Source organism: Lindgomyces ingoldianus (genome assembly GCF_010093535.1).
Source record: "Lindgomyces ingoldianus strain ATCC 200398 unplaced genomic scaffold BDR25scaffold_42, whole genome shotgun sequence".
NCBI classification, from domain to species: Eukaryota; Fungi; Ascomycota; class Dothideomycetes; order Pleosporales; family Lindgomycetaceae; genus Lindgomyces; species Lindgomyces ingoldianus.
Genome location: NW_022985203.1, coordinates 150,261 through 170,882, shown reverse-complemented (window position 1 = coordinate 170,882; position 20,622 = coordinate 150,261). Strand labels below are relative to the sequence as shown.

The 20,622-nt window shown below is 47.0% G+C and overlaps 7 protein-coding genes across 7 annotated transcripts; 2 read left to right on the top strand and 5 right to left on the bottom strand.

Annotated features, from left to right (window-relative positions):
* Positions 1–2,143: 2,143 nt before the first annotated feature.
* On the bottom strand, positions 2,144–3,650 carry BDR25DRAFT_396512 (uncharacterized protein; the record flags this gene model as incomplete). Its single annotated transcript, XM_033698439.1, has 9 exons — positions 3,221–3,650; positions 3,175–3,197; positions 3,021–3,077; positions 2,964–2,980; positions 2,760–2,933; positions 2,570–2,707; positions 2,481–2,546; positions 2,247–2,444; positions 2,144–2,168 (listed from the first exon to the last, which is right to left on the bottom strand). The coding sequence occupies exons 1-9, from the start codon at positions 3,429–3,431 to the stop codon at positions 2,144–2,146; spliced, it is 909 nt and encodes a 302-aa protein (XP_033541720.1). The 5' UTR covers positions 3,432–3,650.
* A 384-nt stretch (positions 3,651–4,034) lies between these two features.
* Positions 4,035–5,138, top strand: BDR25DRAFT_241483 (uncharacterized protein; the record flags this gene model as incomplete). The annotated part of the gene is made up of 1 exon (XM_033685746.1): positions 4,035–5,138. The coding sequence occupies one exon, from the start codon at positions 4,035–4,037 to the stop codon at positions 5,136–5,138; it is 1,104 nt and encodes a 367-aa protein (XP_033541719.1).
* A 346-nt stretch (positions 5,139–5,484) lies between these two features.
* BDR25DRAFT_172186 (uncharacterized protein) lies at positions 5,485–6,348 on the bottom strand (the record flags this gene model as incomplete). The annotated part of the gene is made up of 3 exons (XM_033684142.1): positions 5,485–5,750; positions 5,795–5,954; positions 6,019–6,348. Coding segments are annotated over 3 exons (756 nt in total), but the record flags the coding sequence as incomplete, so codon positions are not given.
* Positions 6,349–8,624: 2,276 nt separating this feature from the next.
* BDR25DRAFT_296035 (uncharacterized protein) lies at positions 8,625–10,219 on the top strand (the record flags this gene model as incomplete). Its single annotated transcript, XM_033688887.1, has 5 exons — positions 8,625–8,778; positions 8,830–8,855; positions 8,909–9,028; positions 9,076–9,473; positions 9,529–10,219. The coding sequence occupies exons 1-5, from the start codon at positions 8,655–8,657 to the stop codon at positions 10,217–10,219; spliced, it is 1,359 nt and encodes a 452-aa protein (XP_033541717.1). The 5' UTR covers positions 8,625–8,654.
* Positions 10,220–12,457: 2,238 nt separating this feature from the next.
* On the bottom strand, positions 12,458–13,388 carry BDR25DRAFT_241221 (uncharacterized protein; the record flags this gene model as incomplete). Its single annotated transcript, XM_033685737.1, has 3 exons — positions 12,458–12,650; positions 12,706–12,887; positions 12,942–13,388. The coding sequence occupies 3 exons, from the start codon at positions 13,386–13,388 to the stop codon at positions 12,458–12,460; spliced, it is 822 nt and encodes a 273-aa protein (XP_033541716.1).
* Positions 13,389–14,292: 904 nt separating this feature from the next.
* BDR25DRAFT_380309 (uncharacterized protein) lies at positions 14,293–15,656 on the bottom strand (the record flags this gene model as incomplete). Its single annotated transcript, XM_033697660.1, has 5 exons — positions 14,293–14,768; positions 14,820–14,976; positions 15,147–15,303; positions 15,462–15,525; positions 15,599–15,656. The coding sequence occupies 5 exons, from the start codon at positions 15,654–15,656 to the stop codon at positions 14,293–14,295; spliced, it is 912 nt and encodes a 303-aa protein (XP_033541715.1).
* Positions 15,657–18,019: 2,363 nt separating this feature from the next.
* On the bottom strand, positions 18,020–20,051 carry BDR25DRAFT_361099 (uncharacterized protein; the record flags this gene model as incomplete). Its single annotated transcript, XM_033696358.1, has 14 exons — positions 18,020–18,075; positions 18,125–18,175; positions 18,220–18,422; positions 18,493–18,550; positions 18,589–18,652; positions 18,740–18,838; positions 18,906–18,955; positions 19,040–19,371; positions 19,426–19,493; positions 19,582–19,606; positions 19,648–19,697; positions 19,752–19,813; positions 19,876–19,917; positions 19,967–20,051. The coding sequence occupies 14 exons, from the start codon at positions 20,049–20,051 to the stop codon at positions 18,020–18,022; spliced, it is 1,245 nt and encodes a 414-aa protein (XP_033541714.1).
* Positions 20,052–20,622: the final 571 nt, after the last annotated feature.

Here is a 20,622-nt window from a genome sequence, read left to right as displayed (position 1 = left end):
GAAGCTACAAAATATTCAAGGAAGCTACGGCTACGAAATTCGCTCGGTAATTATCCGTACAGGTGTCGTCATTCACATCTTTCACAAATTTTCTACACTGACACCCATTCCATTGGGCCAACTACCGCGTGAGCGCCTGCTGCATATCGCCCACCTCTCACCTTTTCCTCAGCACCTAAAACGGAACTTTATCCAGCATCGCAAACCCGGCAAACCCGAGCTGCGGATTCGCCGAGGGACTCAGTAAAAGGGAGGAGAGGGATGATGATGAAGGCTTTAGTTTCGAAGGCCTTAGCGGGTAGTTTTGATTTCTTCGCCTGTTCGCCAGCCTATACAATCAGATACTGATCCCTCTTCCAGAGAGATGTTAATAGTGACATCTTTGAGGAATACGGCGAGGTCTCAGGAAATAGGGAGGTTAGGAGAAGTATATCGATTTGTCGGTAAAGGGTGTGGGAATTAGGAAACGGTACGTAGATTTGGTATCTGAATTTTGGGTTGGGGAGGTCTCCCAGAGTCTGCAAGGTTTATAAGTAGTACTTCCATATATCTTGGAAGAGGGACAAGGAGAAAAGAAGTCTTTCGTTCGGACGGTGAGCATCACAGAGTCCGAACCATTATCAAGAAGACATAATGCGGGTTGTTTTGATCTTTTCGAGACTGATTATTTCACTGAGTTGACAACATGGGGCTCCTTGAAGAAGTTTTGAAGCGCCCATGGTTTCAACACGTTTGAGTCATTTAAGAAGCATCTTTAGGAAAGAATCCTTAGATCTCCTGTAGGGAGGATCAGTCAGTGTGTCCAACCGTTAGTACACCTAATAGTATAGTACTGCAGTACACTGATTTTAGTCACGTACGTACGTACAGGGCATCTACTTAGTATACTGTACTATACATAAGGCTGCTGTACTAACTGTTTATAGTAGTTATATAAGATTTTTAGTAGTTTTAGGCAGTTAAAGGTAGGTTACTAAGAGCTAAGAGGCTTATGTTTAGAGATTAATGCAGAGAATGCTGTTAGTGCCTATTTTATTAGCAATTTTTTAATAAATTTAGTAACTATGCTATCTACCTTATTTTTTTACTTATTATAATGTTCTAATTTTTATCTTAATTAATAACATAGTTATCTTAGCGTGTTACCACCTTGTAGGCCCTATTTTTATAGGCCTTATCCTTACATGCCTTATCTAGCTGTTCTGCCATCTAGATATATTATGCTGCCTTATTCTAACGCTTAGAGAAGGCCTACATAGCCTTACCTAGCCTATCTAGGCTGTTCTTGCGTGAAGCAACTCCTTTAAAGCATATGTAAGATACCTAGGCTAAGGAGCACCTAAATAATGCCTACTATAATGTTAGAATTACCTTTAAGATTAACATTACTTTTAATTTCTTATTAATTTTAGTAACTTTATGTAAGTGCAAGTAGTGCTTCTTATAGGCTAAGAAGACTATTATAATAAAAAAAAATTAACTATTAGTGTTAATAATAAAGGCTTCTTAACTATAGAAGAATTAGTTACATAACATTACTATTACTAGTAAGATTAACAACTATAGATTTTATAAAAAGTATTATAAATTTTTAATTAAGTATAGTCTTTAGCTTTAGTGTAATTACTTTATAATACTTTAGTTACTAGTTAGTTAGTTAGTAACAGCTAACTCTTCTGTAACTGTACTATACAACCTCTAAAAGGCTCTGTAACTAACAGTTGGACACACTGGAGGATCTAGAGGGTTATGATGAATCTACATCACACTTTGCGCCATGCACATACTGTATGCATTTACTACAGCCTCCTCAATCAGACAGGGAAGGGGTCAGATTGAATATCCTCCACACTCAATCTGCACGCAAAATATTCACGAGGTGAGGAGATCATCGCGGAAACTCTTCTCTAAAGTCGCGAATTTTCTTTGCGACGCTCGACATTGCGGACAAAAATTCGAGTTCCCGAAAGCAAATTACACTTTATTAACAGGAAACATAGGTACGCAAAAAGTAGCCACTATACTGGGGAAGGAACCTCCCCAGGTCTTCTCGCTTTGAGTATTATATGGCGGTAACGGAATTCGTTCTTATGTATGATCAAAGCAGAGGTTGCATTTCTTACTGCCTTTAAATTAGACCCGATTAGTGGATACTTCCATTAGAGCAGCTCAACCATTGTTTGGCCCCGCTAGCTATTCTTTTAAGGTCTGAAAAGCGATAGCTGCTGCAGCCAGGCCAAGGACACTTCCTCTCCAGGGGTTGCCGTAGCATGTCAAAATACTGCCTAATTGCGAACACTATCGCTAAGCTCATCCCTGGTTTCAGCTCTTTAAAACTCGTTCTAGATATCACCCGACGGCGATCGAGCGCATTGAAGAGTTCGTACTCGCTACAACAGCTTTTGCTTGACCTGGTATGCTCTCGAAGTGTGCCATGATTACTGCTTCAGGCTTCTGTTGGGATATAAGCATAGAGTGACTCCAATGGTAGACGCGGGCTGAGCCTTGCCAACCAGTCAAATTTTAAAGATATTGGGATGATTCTGCTGAAGGCGTCTTCGAACCTCACAGGAGCTTGAAACCATGCGTATTGTAGGGTGAGTGCCAGCAATGCCTACATCCTGGCAAGAAGCGTAATGATCTGAGTATTAGACTGCCATACTTTGGTGACTTGTTAGCAAGGGATTTCAATTGAGCGATCACATCTCTGTGATATGTGAGCGGGATACGATAGAGATATCGTCAGGACTTTTTCTTACCCATTCAGGAAGCTGAGCAGCCTGGCAATAGTTATCTGAACAGGTTCTGAGACCCTCTGAGCAGCTTCGAAATTGTCATGAATTTGGATAACCTTCGTTTTGATTCTTCTAGTTGTTTCGAGCACCTCTGCCTCAATATGTCCAGTTTGCTCCGTATGTATGTAAGATGTCAGTCTGTGTATGATGAAGTTAGATTCTAGTCACGAGAGAGGGCGAGATACCTCATAACCCCTCTGGAATGAGCCTTATATTTAGGCTGACAACAAGAGCTGCAAGATACGCTCGCAAGTTGCGAGCTTCGCTGGCCATCATAAATCGCTATTTTAATTTACGATACCACGGCTTAGCCCTAGACATATATGCCTTTCTACAGGGCTCTAAGCTTCTTTAGTCTTTCCGTAAATTTGTCAAGTACATCAGTACACATCAAGGCAGCGACTTTGATACGAGCAAGAGAGAACTGGCGTCCGGAGGTACTTTAAGATGTTCAATACGGTATAATGCGCGCTCAAGGCTATCAAGCTCGAGAACAAGCTCCTGGTAATCCAACCGGGTTGATGCCCGCAGTATCGCAACGATGTCCTTTATCAGCCTCCTAGTAACTAGGAAGTCGCCGACCGAGAAACCGAAAGACATGACGAATGTCCCAAAACTAGAAGAAGACCCAAACATCTGCTCAGATGAAGGAAACGATGAGGTTAAGAAGGGAGATGAAGAAAATCCTAAGCGCTAGGCGGCAAGGTTGAACCATGCTTGCTGATTCAGCTACAGCATGCAGGGAGGACAACATGGCTTGGAAGGTGAGGGGTAAGGTTGAATTCAACCTTACTGGAGAACAGAAGCCTGAACATCGACCGGAGGAACTGTCGACAAGGTGAAATTCGTGAAAGTGAGTAAGAGAAGAGGATGTAACATCAACAGTCAATCCACTTCACATTAGCGATATATTCGGGCATAGTGGCTCGGCTCGGCTTACCGCTTTAGGCCCAATCCGAAAGGTAGCATCAACTTTCTCACAACCACCTCGCTAGCCGATCTCGGGACAAATACAACATCAGAATAAGACTGATTCATTATATGTATGGGCGCTCTGTCTTGTGGAGCCAACCTCTCCACCGTCCTTTCTTCACCCCAGTCTATCGCCACTCTCGTTGGGGCCTTCAACTTCGATTGCATAGTTCAAGCATCCAGCAACTCCAACATCGTAGCACGAACATCCCAAAAATTCAAATCCACACTACTAGCATCTGTCGATCCTCATTCCACACATTAAAGATGACATACTCTCCTAAAATCGGAGACCCAATCTCCACCCTCGACACCCCTTCCATGATTGTTGATCTGGACCTCATGGAATCCAACATCTCCAAACTCATGTCTCAACTCCTCCCCACGGGCATCAACATCCGACCACATCTTAAAACCACCAAGTCCGTAATCCTAGCCCGGAAACTAAATGCCGCGGGTGCAAAAGGTGGATGTGTTGCAAAGCTCAGCGAAGCCGAAGTGATGTGTGAACTCGGATTCACTGATTTGCTTATCACGTGCGAGATCATTGGAGCAGCGAAGGTGAAGAGGCTAGTGGAGTTATTCAGGAAGTATAGGAGTATAAAAATTGTGGTGGATAGTGAGGGTGGAGCGAGTGCTATTAATGAGGCACTCGAGAAGAGCGGGATTGGAGAACCGATCATGACACTCATTGACTTGGATGTTGGATTGCACAGAACGGGCGTACAGGCTGGGGAGCCGGCCTTAAAGCTAGCAAGGCATGTTGTGGGGCTCACGCATCTCAAGTTAATCGGAGTACAAGGTTATGAAGGGCATCTCCAACATGTGCACAACCGTGAAGAAAGAAAGCAAATGTGTTTGGAGTCGATGGCAACCTTGACTCAGACGGCGGAAGCATTTCGCGAAGACGGCCACAATATCGAAGTCGTAACAACGGGAGGAACAGGCACAGCCGAATTCTGTGTCTCAGTGCCCGGAGTCACCGAAGTCCAGCCCGGATCCTTCCTCTTCATGGACACGGACTACCGAAACGCAGTGGGTACATTCTACTCCAACAGTCTCACGATCCTCTCCACGGTCATTAGCAAGCAGGGGCAGAAATGTATTACGATCGATGCAGGGTTAAAGTCTCTTACGACGGACAGTGGTCTTGCTGAGTGTAAGACGGTAGGGTATACATATGGAGTTTTAGGGGATGAGCATGGGTCGTTGAGTTGGACCGATAGTCCCGATTTGAACGTTGGGGATAGGGTAGAGATGATCCCGAGTCATATTGATCCAACGATCAATCTTCACGACTTTTATTACGCCCATAGGAAGGGTGTTATCGAGGAAATTTGGGCCGTAGATGCAAGAGGGAAAGTCCAGTAGGAACTGTGTTACTGAGTGTATGTATTAACCAGTATGTTTATAGCCCTAAGCAGTCTTGGGTCTTTCCAGTACTTCATATTTGAGGTAGGCCACATCCACACACTTGCGCATGTAAAACCGTTCATTCAAAGTCGAGTCTCCCCTCTCGTAAAATCTTCGCTGGAATATCTGCTAACGGATCCTTCCCGTCATACGCATAACGCGCCCTCTCCCTTCTTGTAAACTTAGTGATATCGTAATGGGATCTCCCCCGACGAGCAATACCATACATCTTTTTGTAAGCACTGAATCTTGGGCTCCATCACCATGGATCTTTCTCTTCATTGTAGGATCCAGAGACCACAACCTCCTCATCATTGCTGGACTCCTCCAGCTTTTCCAAAATATGAGCAGTTCTGGAGACGCCCTTGTTCGGATCCAGTCCAGCAGTTTTGAAGTACGCCACAGCATCTCGACGCCACGCAACAGTGTCGCCTTCGATACCGTAATCGGGGAGGCTATATGACCATCTAAGGAAGGAAGTAATGACCAAGGGAAGATCTAGGAACTTCGAGTCCGGCTTCAGCTCACCCATTAATTTGATAGCACTCAGCGCTGTAAGAAGAGCGCATACTTTCTCGCCATCTTCGTTATCTAGGGTTCGTTAATACCTGTACATTGCAATGACCGATACTGGAAGGGAGTTTGGGAAGTGTGCATACTAATGAGATCCATGTCATCATTGTTCAACCACAACCCGATAACCCTGACAATAGCCCACATCTGATCCAGAGAGTCCGTCTCACTCTTCTTTAGCTCTTGGTCGAATTCGAGCATCTAAAGAACGTCAGCATTTCATTCCAACACATCTTCATCGCTCCAGTCATATTACACTACCTACCAGGTTTTCCAAAAGCTCCTGTAATCCCCATCCCTTCCAATCATTAGAGATATACATCCCAAACATATCCGGATTACAGTACTTCGCCCCTCTCGTGCAATCTAGGAGTATTTTCCAGCCTTGCCACATGATCACCCACTTCCAATCCTGATGGTTCGTAGCTGGCTGGAGAATAACCTCCTTTGATTTCTCTTTGTGGAAGCCTTTACTATACTTTTCGTATAACTCGTCATTTTCAAGTCTGTCCGAGTTGGAGTGGAAGTCTTCGAACTTGACGTCGAAGTAAGGACGATGGATGCATATGTATTCATGCTTAGCGATAGTTGCCGGCTAAAAGAAGCGAGTTTGCTTAGCTTCTAAACTCCGCAAAACATTGTCGAAATTCAAAGAGACATACATCACGTAGCTCCGTATCGCTCTGCTGGCGCGTCTGCCCTCAATCCATTGCCAGTTTTCTGTCGCTTTGAAGCGGGCATGATGTTGGGGAAGGGGAAATGAGAGCGACGATGGCGTGGTGATGGCAAAATCCTAATGGATCTTGCAGTGAGAAAGGATGTTGAAAACACGTGTTGGAGGGAGACGAAGTCTTTGTTTTGTTTGGCATGACATCACGTGATTATAGCTTACTGAGGACTCTCACGTGACTCTCACACATCGCAACCAAATGTGTCTTCACCACGATCCATGGATCTCTTGCTTTCATTTTTACCACACAATAGAACTGAAATATGAAGAGATTTAGTAGGCTACCCTTACTACAACTTTAAGATGAGAACCCGTGGACCACCGATGGACACAGGCGCATAACCATTTCAGGAGGGAACCAGGAGTTAATGAAAGGACTTTCGGCGCTGCGTTATATCTGAAATCTACGAAGGCATTTGCTTGGTGAACAGCCTTTCTTGTTTGGGGTTGGATTCTTCATTGCTTCACAAATAAGATAATGAACGCCTCGAGCCTCGGTAATGCGCTTAAAGGTGGCGAAGAGAATCGACTTAAAGCATTGCATTAACAAAGAATCTAAGGCATCATGAGTGCCAACGAGTAGTCCTGGACTGGACTGGAAGTGACTCACGTGAACTCCCAAGTAGGTCTAGCTTTTGTGAGTCTTGGCGCTTTCTCAAAGTCTCGCTTTTGTTTCCGGGCAGCCGTCCTCTATCCATTTCAAGATCAATGCCATTCGTATTCATTTGCCGTCTTTGCAACATCTCACTTCGGCTCGCGTGCTCTCAATGCCGAGTTCTGTGGGGATTAGAAGGCCCTACAGCACTCAACTTGGTCGTAGAGTGGCTCGGCCGAAAGCGCCAGTGTGACGGCCCAACGTTTGGGATAGAAGGCCCCTAGAATCAAGCTTTGATGAAGAGCTCGGGAATTTTAGCAGCGAGAGTGACGTCTCTTGAACTCCACACATCTTAAAATTCCTGGATATTCAGTTGCTGCACCTGCAGCTTACCGACGCAGTCACATTTCCCCAGGATATCAAACGAAATACCCTGGCCGCCTCGGATTCGTGGACTTTCAGCCTGTCATCGTGTCGTCGATATAAAAATAATCGGGACCCTCGACATCGCTTCGTAGCCTTGTAGGAGTGCTCTAAGAGTGCTCTTAATCCGCTTATGATATCTCCAAATCTAGCTCAGTTTGTCCCTTCATCCGATCCCGCTGTTTCAGATCGTGCGTAGACGGCAGTTTGTGGCACACGAAAGCATTGAGATAAAGCGCTAGGAACGATAATGGGATTTTCATTAGGGTTCCTGCATTCTTCACAACATAGAAACCTGAGACGCTCAGAGGAGGTGGAAATTTCGTTACTCAAGTAGAAGATTATGAAACGTAGCAGCAGCCCTCTCCACTTATCAAAAAGCCCCGTCGTCGGATTTGCTCGTCTATGTCTTGGAATTACTGTCATTCAGCCGCGCGATTGGAGGATAGACTGGAAGCGACGTTCAAGTTGATTATTTACAGGGATCGGCAGAAACGATATTACCAGAAGCTATCAAACCCGCAGCAACGCGAGTGCGGCCTCACCTGCTGAATTTCAATACGTGGTACGAAATCTCACCGGAGGCCAGGACAGGATTCTGCTGTTACCGCAAGCGCTCGATCAGTAGTTGACGAGGCTTACATGATGTGCGACTGTCTTCCAACTCAAACAGCCACAATATCATGTTCCTAATGTTGGCATGCAAGCAATAACCTGTACCCCACAAGTCGCCACGTCAGGCGCAAGGCCGCCTCATCTACATGTGGCTCTTTCGGAAGAAGATTGATGAAGATAGAGGTCGAACCAATTCTTCCAGCGTGCTCTATAGGCCAAAGAGGGGCTTCGTTCAGTCTACCAGTATAGCGAGGTATATATTATACATGTGTCACCCGACCCACGTGAAATCCAGTCTTCTCACTTGTTAACCGGGCTGATCATCCGTGCAGCCGTTGTGGGCCCTATTTGGTCCAGAGTGCTGAACAAATTGCGGGGGGGCCAGGTCCGACAGTCCGTGCCTGAAGACGGACAAAGTGGACAGGGGCCTGGTGGCTGCAGAACTCGATGCTGCCACCAACTATATCAGAATGCCGGCCCACGATGTCGCAAGAGGTGGTTTTCGCGATTTTCCCCGAATCGACAACTCACCGTCAGAATGCCTTACTATCCACTCCAAGTCACATGCCTGGCGGTGATATGTGGCACACCTATGCTCTCGGCCATATTTGTCTTTTTAAGGTTATACACAAGACGGAAGCTCAATTTGCGACTCGGATGGGGTGAGTGCATCTCACTGGTTTAGCTTCTCAGCGCTGACAGAATGTCCTTAGATGACTGGCTGATCGTGGTGCCACTGGTATGCGCTGAAGAACTTGCGCTGAGCTTCGCAGTATTCTGATATTTGTACAGCTGTTTTCAATAGCATTAATAGGTCCCTCCTGGAAACATGTCAAAATGTGGCATGTCGGCATTCACATTTGGGATGTTCTTCCGAACGATATCGAACCGAATTACGATGAATACTACGGCGTCCGTTATAGCACTGGCATGGTTTTATAATCGCTAATTGGCAGCAGGTCGTAATGGCTTTCAATCTCCTCAATATTCCAATTTTACCACTGGTCAAGTGCTCGATAATACTCCTACTTCTGCGGGCCGGATCTGTCATCGAATGGCTGAAGAAGGTGCTCTACGGCATTCTCATATTCACGGTCGGAAGCGCATTGATTCCATGGTTCCTCTACATATTCATTTGTCCGCCGCAGACCGGAAATACTTGGAAACCGAGAACATTTGGTGGATTACACTGCATGGGACGACACCGCATGGGCGAGATGCTTCTCTGGGTCACTTGTGCCAACCTCCTTACCGATTTGCTCATATTTCCAATTCCTTTCATTATCGTGAGGCGAATGATGAGCGCACGCCTACGATCCAGAATGGTGGTCCTAGCGGTTTTCACGACAAGCCTGGCGTAAGGATAACCCTCGCTCCCAAGGTTTCAACGTTTCATTAACAGATCACTACAGCGTCACGGCTATTGGCGGCGCCAAAATCTACCTATCCTATCGCGACCGTCTCTACAGCATCTTCAAGCCTGATTGGACCTACCCGATCGACTACTGCATCAACCATATTGAGAATAATGTCGCGATCATCGTCGCAAACATACCGATTCTCCGCGGTCTTGTTACCCGCTGGGTCTTTAATTTCAAGACTAAGGCAACGCCAATAGAGCGTGAGTTTCGGAATGATTGGCAATGGAGCTCCTCAAATTCGTCGACGTTCACACGAGTGGCAAAGAGGAATAGGATCGCCCAGAAGATCATGCCATGTATCCAGGAAGATTTCTCCTCCAGTCTCGCCCGATCGAGAGACATTCGAGATCCGGAAAAACCGGTCCGAATCGTTACCACAGACTACCGCAAGAACCGTTCGCAATACAAGTCACGTAATTCACGGCGGAATAGTCTTGATAGATATGATACCGCGGACAGTTGCGAGAAGGGCGACATGTTAGAGACGGTGAGGAGCATGGGGAGCTTGGGGTCAGCACCAACGCTGGTGGAGAGCAAAGAGCTAGAGTGGAAGCTTGCGGAGGGCAGTCCGATGTCGAGTCCCAGGAGGATGTCAAGTCCGACATTAAGCCCCATTACGCCCATGACGCCGTGCTTGCTGAGAGGGATTGAAGATGATGATGAAATATACCCATATCCTTGAATGATATCATAGCTAATGAAATTCAAACAAAGTTCAAACTCAAAGCTTAGTTTTGCTCTCGCTCTCCCATATGTGGCTTTTCTGAAGAGCTTCTAGATGGGCTTCTCGAGCATTGACTCCAGCCTTGTGGAGACCTCCACGGCGCCTTCTGCGGCGCTCATGCACACTTCATTTCACCCCAAACGTTCATCTGCCCCTAATGCCACCGTGACGCCCCTTCCCCGCCTTTTCCGTCATTTTAACCCTCCACTTCACATCCTGCAATCACTCAGTCCACATGGCAACACGACCGTCGCGTCCCTCAACTCGCAGTTTCTTACCACGGACCGCCGCTCGCCCAGTGCCGGCGCTCAGGCCCGTCGGCCGGCCCAAGCAGCCTGCAGGGACCCAGCACCAGGTTCTTTCATCCATTTTAGCCCAAGCTCCCTAGTCGTAGCTCACCGCTTTCGGAGGAATCTAGGGTAGCTCCTCTTGCTTTTATCTACCCCTCTAGAAATTTGGAGAGGTGTGGCTCCCCTGGGATCGCATGAGCATGAACTAGATGATGGACCTGGGCTGGGCGGAGGGGCTGGAGAGCTTGAGGAGGCTTGAGGTGCTGTAGGAAGATGCAAGATCCATAGATACGAATAGGTGAAGATGTGGATACGATATCTACGGATGGATGCGTATGTGCTCCTTATTCGAATTATAATTATGACTACCTCTCGGAGTAATCCCTCTCTTGAACAAACTCCCTTCGTCGCTATAGCTCAAGGTTGACATTAACGTAATCTGGCTTTCACAGCAGGGCCGCGCAGCTCCAAGATCGGCCTCCAAGTCGGAACTTGTCTGCTCGCTCTTGATCGACCAGAATCCAGGCACGCAGGTCAGCTGTCAGGACACGAACCGGCCACTGCCACCTCGACTCTCGCTTCTGCGTGTGACTTGGACGGCCCCAGATCTTACCGGCGTGGCCGCAACGTCCACCTTTTGGGGCAGGGGGTGGGGGATGGGATGTGACTGAGTTGTTGGATTCACATTGCCTATCGATAAACATGCATGATCCGGCGACCAATGCACTGCCGCGGTTTGCTAGCAATTCCATTGTTCTGTTCTTTTGTGCAATTATCTTTTGACTGCCGTTCTAGAGAACTTTGATGAGGGGCAAATACCACGGCATAAACTTCCTCGCTCAAAAGACTCTGGGGTGCGCTGCAAGCTACCCCCCCTCGGTTGATATGGATAAAGTGCCCATGGCCAGCACCAGCTCCCAAGTTACCCAACCATGAAAAATTTCATCTGCCTAAATTAAAAGGTGCCATGCCCACAGCAACCTCGAGTTGCGGGTCGGGTCTCGGACAAGCTTAATTTTTTCTTGGGGCGATTCTGAAATATTGGATGATAATGCAGCGTGTATTTTGTGGCGGCACCGGATATTGGTGGGGTGGAGTGTGCGCGTGGAGAAAGAGGCAAGAGAGGCAAACCGAGTGTGAGTGACGATGATGATACTTTAGTTACCTACTATTCGCTCTGTCCGTTTCGCTGCAACGGCGGCTTGAGCGAGTCCAAGTCGATTCCAAACCACCATTGTTCTGAAGGACCCTTCCATCATTTCCGCATGCTCCACCTTCGTAACTGCTGTCCTACCTCAATGCTCCACTTGCTCCAGAATTGCTTTCAACATCAAACCGTCTCGTGGGGACAAATCATGAGCGAATGGAAAGCGTATGCTGCCGTGAATTACGCTAAGACAAGCCAACCAAATGCTCAGGACTAAAGCCAATGCAAGTAAGAAAAGTGAATGAAGCCACAAACGATGACACGAACGCCTTCCGACGCCATTTCCGGACTAAAGTCGTATTCGCTTTGGTAAGTGAGGAATTTGGCTATTCGTAACGTACATCCATTTGCCTTTTGTCTCAAAGGGTGTGGTACATGAGAAAGAGATGAGAAAATTTTTTTTTAAGTCGTGAAGAGTATCCCGCCGAAATGCATCCGAGTGGTGGTGGGAGATTAGCGGAGCGGTGTAACCCGCGGTATCGTCGGAAATGGAGGCGTGGAAAATCCGAGGCGGATGCTGGGTTTAAAGGCCGAGGGTTAAGTGGTAGGGTATCCATGCATGAAAGAGGAACACCGGCTGCCATCACCTGACACTTGTACTCCACGGAACAACAGGCGTGGGTGAAGAGACGGGAAATTGGAGAATAGCTCAATGGCGAGTGGCTTAAAAAAGGTGGCATGCAGAGTCTTTGACCGATGCTATGCCCAGAGTAGTCCAGTGATGAGCATGGTGGCGGCTGCAAGAACGGACCTGGCTGGAGAAAGGTTGGTGGCAGACGATGAATGTATCTGGGCGTTGGCAGCAACAGTCGCTTTCTCGTTGTCATCGTCGCGCTTGCACTCCGTTTTGTCAGACAGTACTGCTGGACAGATAACGCGTGCAAAGGTTGCGCTGTGGAATGTTAGGTAGGTTTCTTTGGCCGGATATCACACAGATGCGCACATACCTGGGATACTGGGCGTCTTTGAACCAGTCGAAGCGCCATCGACAACCAGGTTGCATTGCTTTTGGCAAATTTTCACAGTCATCTATGGACTTAACACCTGAATTTGTCTCTCCGAAGACGTTCTGTGAGACACCAAACTGATTGGCGCAGGCGTCATGAGAGGTTGTGTTTCCTCCCGGTATCTGGAGGTACATTATTAACCAGATCAATGAGAGGTTGAGTGTTCGACTTCTTACCGCCAGAGAAAATCGATTGGACGTGGTCACATCGTATGCTGTATTGGATGCTTGGACGATCATGCTCTTGCCCTTCACTGGTCCGCTCGTGAAGTTCAGTTGGTAGCAGGCACAACACCAGAAATCTTCAACATGGCCCATGACGAAGATACCCGCGAATCCATAGGAGAAGGTATCGTTCACTGCCCATGGTTGTTGATCAGAGCAGGAATAAGCAGTTCCGCCATTACAGCCGGTCCCAGCACTGAAATCCCTGAAGGGTTCGTCTGCTTTATTGCAGGTGAGCACCGGCGAGGAGAACTTCGCTTTTTCTTTCCATGAACAGGACGGTTTGCAACAGTCCCAGAATCGAGTGGTTACTGCCTCACCAGTGCCATTTGTGCACTGAATAGAGACAACGAAAAGGGCGAGGAGGAAGGCGATATTGCGAAGATAAGAGAGCGTCATTGCGTGATAGGAAATTGGATGCGAGCAGTGCAAAGACTGGAGAGCATGATTTATTAGCAAGGGAATTCGCGGTGCCAAAGAAATCTATTTGAACCGCGCTAGGAGCAGAGGGGTTATATAAGGCCGGCCGCAAGGAGTAATTAATACTCCTCTTCTATGATATTGCCAGGCCGAGAACACACACTCACCTGTTTCGCTGAGGTAGCCTGCCGGTCGCCACGCAAGGGTCGGAGGCGGGGCTTGCACCAAATCGGAAATGCGATTTGACAACTTTTACAGGTCAAATAGGCCGTGAGCCTCGTCCGAAGTTGAAATAAGCTATCGTTGTCCTAAATTTCTGTGTCAATGCGGCATGCAACCAGGCCGCTCACGACGCCTTCTCCGCAATCCATATCCATGCAGCGTAGCATTCACTCACCCCGCAATGCGCAAACCGTTCATGGTGACGGATTGCTGCCTTTCGGTAAGGTCCAGCTTTAGACGTGGGTAATGGTTTTACCCAGTCTTCGCCCCATTGTCACTCCTCTTCACCTCCTCTTTTTGGACAGGTTTTCCCATTGTTGAACTGCTTGTTCCGTTGATGTCTCACACGTTCAAATCTCGGCTATTTCGTATTGGAACAAGCGAGCTGCAAAGCACCGCTTCCTTCAGCTTTGGCAACTCACACAACGTCTTGTGTAACAATATATTATGGAGAAAGGACCACGCGTACGTGCCATGTGCAACAACGGATGCGCTTGTAAGGTGAACGGGCCAACTGCCAGGCACATACTCGTAAAGCCTGACCCTTTTAGTCTTTCCCCTCGTGGTTCCCCGCGAAAGAGCCTGTGCTCTGGCATTTGGTTGGCTGATGGCAGATCTAAAGTATACCTGAGCGGAGTATTGGTCACGGAACTTGTGAACATTAGTTCTTTAAGCGGAGTCTCTTGCAGTCCTGCAAGTCCACGCAGACCAGGTTTGGACGAAGATATTGCAGCGCACGACAAAGGCTATAATCCAACAGAACGCGGCCCAATACTTTTTGCTTAGCTTTTGGTGGGTCATCAATCCAGATCGAGAGTTCATCCTGTAGTTGGAAAAGCATGTGGTCAACCACCCCTTGACGGAAATCCGTATCCTGGAGATTGGCATCTGGGTTGGCGAAGCATCTCAAGCAGTGAGCGATTGCATTCTGAAATGTCCCGGAGAGCTTTTCCCTCTCACGATTCATCCATCGCCTAACGACACATGAGTCATTGAGCTTGTTCCTTGAGTCTGCAAATTCTTCGTTGGTATAGAAGTTCTCCATCGGCTGATTAAAATAGATCTCGAACAGCAGAATACCAAGATCAATGATCTTTGCGCTATCGTCACCAAATGCGGTGTGACTACAATTGCATGCTGTCATAACCGTCAGCCTATGAAATCACGGAGCAGGTAGCATGAACGTACCCTGATATTCACATGTTCCTGAGTCACATACGTGAACGATATGTGGGTGGCGGATCTCCGCAAGGATATGCACAGAGGCGCCTTGGTCGGCTGAATGCCCCCGGAAAACGATGTCACTTTTACTCCATCGACTTCCTAACCAAGGCGTTGCATGAAGCTAGAGGAATGAAGAGCATAGAGTCACGGCAAGCACGTAATAGTTTTCTCTCGTGAAATTGCTCTGCTGAGATTTCATCCGCGCGGAGGAGGTCGGATAAAGTAACAAATGTGGATCCATCGGTAGAAAATGTTGAGTAGACGAGAAACTCTGCTCAACTTTCCCTGCACATGGTCAAGGAGAAAATTTGGATGTCCTCCAAGATGAAAGCCCTGCAGCGCCATCCGTAAGCTTGTGATTTCAGAAAGAGTGACCCGATTAGCTTCATGATTAGGCCTAAGTGTTGGCAACGGAGGTGAGACGGCAATGCTAAATTTGCTTTTGTCCCTATCCTTTAGTCAATCTCAGGATACTTCAAAGAACATCTAGACAACTCGAGTCGAGGACACAGGCGTGTTCAGATGTAGATATCAAGGCTTGTAGCCTGGAAGCGTGCGGAATGTGTAATGGATGATATGATTATGTCCATGGAGAGGAGCACTTACTTAGCCAGGGCTTGTACTGGCTGGACAACTTGCACTTTTGCCATGATCCATGCGAAGTGTTCATCTGAGACCGAATAGGTGAACCCAGTGACGCCACCACTCCGAAGTTGCGAGGTTTTAGCTACTCTGCCACTCACACTCCTGGACTGCACCATGCGCTATTCGGGAAGTAAACTGGTGGCAAGGGTTGAGCATGTTGAAGTGGTCCAAAATCGAGTGAGAGCATTGTTAAGGGTACTGACATATCGCTGGATACGTGCCAGAAGTACGATAAATTGTCATTGGCGACTACGCCTACAAGGTTCGGCTCCAGGAGCCTCTGGATCCTCTATTTCTTCATGGTAAATTTGATTCGTTTCGAGAATTAAAATGCATGTGAATTACCCGATGAAGACTGCTGAGCATTAATTAGTATGGTCGCTTGGAGGTAGTCCCTCGTTTTCTGCAGGCTATTAGCGTCTTCCCCGATTCACCTTGGATAGGACCACCCACGTCATTCAATCGCTCTAAATTTAAGTTCTCTGCAATTTTCATCATGATTTTTTTTGGCATCCATGATAGTGTGCCTGTATAGCTCGTATGCCGTTGCAAGCTTCTCTTTCAGCCTGCCTTCAAGTTCTTCGCTTTGGCAAAAGGTTGGAGGTGGCGTCGGCTATCATAACCTCAAATTCGGCCGCTAGAACAATAGGAGCAAGTAGAGCCCTGGTCGTAAGCTCGTATGAAGTGTATTGGAACTAAAGCCTTCGGATCGCGTCGTTCAACTATCTTCCTACTTCCAGAAGGCCTTGGCCCTTCTAGGCTTGATTCGTAGTTCTTCAGCGCCACAATCACCAGACGCACGATGCTGAGCATGAGACCGGTCACCTTAACGCCCGACATTACGGAAAGGGGACAGGTCAACAATATACATGGGGAAGACGGCTTGAGATGATTGGAAGTATGGGGATAGTGGAGTTGTGAGAGTTCGTCAGATTGATAAGGTACGTTGAGTGCCAGAGTGCAGGCCAGGCTCGGCCTCCCAGAATTTTCTCAACACCACGACAGCATTCCGCCCATCCTATGATTCATTACCAAGTCTTCAGACTTCCTAGGCTCGTTTCTTCGCGACAAGCGGGCTTTCTACCCTTGGTCAGTGCAATCATCAGCTTGGCCCACAGACCCATGACGCAATATTGGCAACAAAAAGACTGTGATATCTCTTAGTGGTAGTGTTGCTTGTGACAAAATGGGAAGTAACAATGGGCTCAGTTCTGTGCGCTTCCACGGGTTCGGATCTCTACTCTCTGTGCTGCTTACCAATAAGCCCAGCCCTGAATTTTTAGAACAGAGCTAAAAAAAAAAAAAAAAAAAAAGGAAGGGTAACTTCGAGCACTATTTCTCGATCTATCTTCTCGGGCACTGAGGCAACGACTTGCAGAAAGGAGCTTGAAGAAGTCCTGGAAATTCGATTTGTTGTATCAATGCTACAACTGCGTTTGACGCCAAAGGGAACAGCATGAGCTTTCCGCTAGTCCCTTCGAAGGTTGCAGGAGGTCTGTGGTTTGTGTGCCTGTAATTCGTGGTTTTGTGTCCTGCGAGACACAGCACTGAGGCTAGTGTGGAGGTTAGTGTTACGTACTCTTCAGCGGAGTCCAACGTCTAATTAGGTAGAACCCATACACTCCATGATCTCCAGCCATGTGCTTGCATCTACCCTAATTGCTCGTCACAGACATCCAGCAACGGCCATTAGTAGCTTGAAGATTAAGGAATGCCCGATATGAAGGTCTGATACTGTTTCGAACATCTGACTGCCATTTTTAATTCTACATCAAATTACCGAGGACGCTTAAGAGCCACCCACGAAGAGCAACTCGGCGAGCTTGTTAGTATACTAGATGTTGCTAAGACATATCTTGTCAAAATTGCAATATATGCCTGCAATGCCCCGCAACCTTGGAGCGAGTCTCGGCCATCCTAAAGTTCTGTGTATTTGTAATTTGAACAGGATCGCCGATTTGCGTGATCTGAGACGGCTGAAGATCACCAATGGTCGACCGAAGCAATTGCAGAATCTCCAAGAACCGCTTCGGGTAACGTTTCGGTAAAATTTGGGATTCCGCTCAAAATGATCATAGAGCTCTTGGGCAGAGCACGTTTGACCCAGGCCCTCAGGACCAGCCGGACCCCGCAACACCACCGCTTCTTTCACGGCCCCAACCCGGTCTCGGGTCGTGACTGGCACCTTTGGTTCTGTCAGGTGACTATCTAGAAACCAGTGGAGAGCGGATTGAGTCTGATTCCGGTGATTGTCTGTTTTTCATAAGACTCCATAGGTGAGAATCAAGTAAAGTGGAGTAATACACTCTCCTAACGCTGAAAGGTGAAGTTGCAGGCGAAATTCCTCTAGATACCCCGACCGACAACAATTGTATGAGATTCCTCGTCGAAAGATGTGCGGCAAGCTTTAGCGGGACGGCAGATTTTAGCGTTCATAAGAAATTGCATGGTTCCTCCAAGCATGTGTGGGATGTTACAGGATGTGGAAAGAGATTGTATGCTCTAGACTAGCTCAGGATTTACAATATGCCCATGAACTTGCTCCCAAAATCGTCGATTTCAGCTATCTTCCTGACTTAAATAAATCTCGGAACCTGCTGGGAACACCTACGCCTTACTCTAACATCCAGGTTCCTTCCGTACTGCGTTAGGACTGCAAATGGATGAAGGGTCAGCTTATCGCAGTCGGAGCCTGGTCATTATTTGAAATGAATGTTACTTCTGGGGAACTTCTTGTCGTCAAAGAGATCAATTTTATCGATGATGCTATCAGAAAGACTGCTGAGGATGAGAGACCTAATGCGGCGATTATTAGCCGATAACATGCTGACGCCGTTTCTCACGTGGATCATGTACCTACTAACTGGTATCTTGGAAGCCAGCGAAGGCATCTCATATATTAAATCTTCATGGAGAATATGTCTGGAGGATCATTGAGTGCATGCGTGCAAAATGATGGAAAGCTCGAGTCCGCGGTGGCATCTAGCTTCACAAGGCAGATGCTAGAGGATTTAAAAATCCTTTATCGCGAGGGCATCTTACGCCGAGATCTGAAAGCCAACAAGATCTCGCTAGATCTGAGCGGAACATGAAACATCGGTTGGAGTTTTATGATAGAGAATGTTAGCCACACTTATCATGTACTTAAAGAGCTGGGTTTATGGGTAGATTCCGTATTTTTGACGTGCTCTAGAGGTTATTAGTTCCATAAGGAAAAACTAAAATGGAAAGCCTATTACTTTCATCCATCTCTTATGGCTTTCTGACAATATTGACGAAAACAGAATGGATGGAGCTTGGGGTGTGTTATCCTGGAGCTTTCCCACAAGCCTGGAAGCCTGTGTCAGATGATGTTGCCAATAAAATCAAAGTTACTACTCTTGCTTCCTTGTTTGATTGCTCCACCGCGTAGGCCACCTTAAATGAAAATAACTCAACGTCTTCGCCGACAGCTTCTATTTAACAAAAACCTCGAAGAATATCCTATTACCGAGTTACTCTTGTAGTTAGTGTTATGTGATTTAGATATATAATTCAACTTTCCAGACGCATCACTCTACACAACGATCCGGAATTCATATGAGAGACCAGGGGTGCAAAAGCCGAGAGTCTCACCTCCATCTCAACCTGGGGGCCATCAAAAATGGGAAAGAGGTAAAGATGTAGCACGATGATAGAATATTGAAAGAGAAACATAGATTCTATCCATATATACACAAGATAACACTCAAGGAACTTGGTTTCGAAGCTTCGCTGATTCATCATGTAGAGTGAACCAGCCTTTCCGGAAGAGGGTCCAGTCATAGCAGATTGGGTGTAGCCGGGTCCAGTAAGTAGTATCATATAGCAGCACGACTGTATGATAAGCTGACTAACACCTGGGTGTATCAGTTAGTTGACGTGGACGGGGAGAGGGCAAGGGGACGTAGATGGATTTGGATAAGGAGATAACTTCTGCTGTTTGACTGTTTTCGCCTTCATGAAACTCCTATCCTATTGTACTTATTTACCACTGGCTTTCAAATCGACTACTAAATAGCCTTCACTAAGCCTACTCTATGTTACAGTCCTGTTTCAACACAGTGGTACTGAATGGATCGTCTTTGCTACAGAGTTCATCGCATGATTACTTAACAGAATGAGCGACTAATTATCTAGTGGCTTTCTATCGCGAAAATACCCTACAGTCAACATCAGCTACAGCAAGACGTAATCGCTATCATAGGCGCATCAACTACTCAGACAGCAGACTGTTGAAAAAAAAACGTGGATCTCGAACGGGCTGATCGCACCAGTCAAATAGCCTCTCCACACTCAGATCCGGGCCAGAATCTGGACAACACTCTTGCTATTTAAAAAGCCTAGCGCTCAGCACATGTAGGGATGTTAGCCCAGAGGCAAGTTGGGCGAGAGCGTTCTGATAAGAATGGTTAGAAAGGAGGAACCATCGAAACTTTGCAATTAACTTTGTGTGTATTGGCCAGAGTTGATGTCGGTTGTATGTGGTACTATGCTTCCATTGATGTTTTCTAGTCGGCGAAGATAGAGCATTGTAAGGTGTATGACAAAGAGTTGCCAGTCCTAGTTCCATGAACGACAGTGGAGATCCTACGTACTCTCCCTTTCAACGTGCAATTTGAGAGGCACAACGGCATCGTAGTCCCTTAATAGGAACGATTAAAGAAGGGTTTGAGTGGACTGGGCAGCACCAAAGTCCTCGAGATCAAAGGCTGCTTCTCACCTCTATCCTCCTTCCGGTCCCGGCGTGAACTGTTAATTTGAGTGCAGGATGTCAGCAAAAGGTTCGCCAGAAATCTGATATTCTGAGCTCGGGAGAGGTCGATTTCATGGCGAGGTCGGCGATTTCATAACTAAGGCAGTAATTTTACGCAGGGGGATCCGTTGCAGATGCCGAGCGTTTGAAAATCAGCCACGCGCGATTCGCATGCATGGACTGGGTCTGGATGCGCACCCACTGCATCCTTTCGGGACGAAAGAGTTTCAACCTGCACCTTGCAGCGAAACAGATGCCTTTCATTGGGCATATCTGTCTGCTTTTCGTTTTGTTTCACACTGGCGCTGGCAGCTCAATGCAGTGGAATTTCTCAGCAGCTCTTCCCAA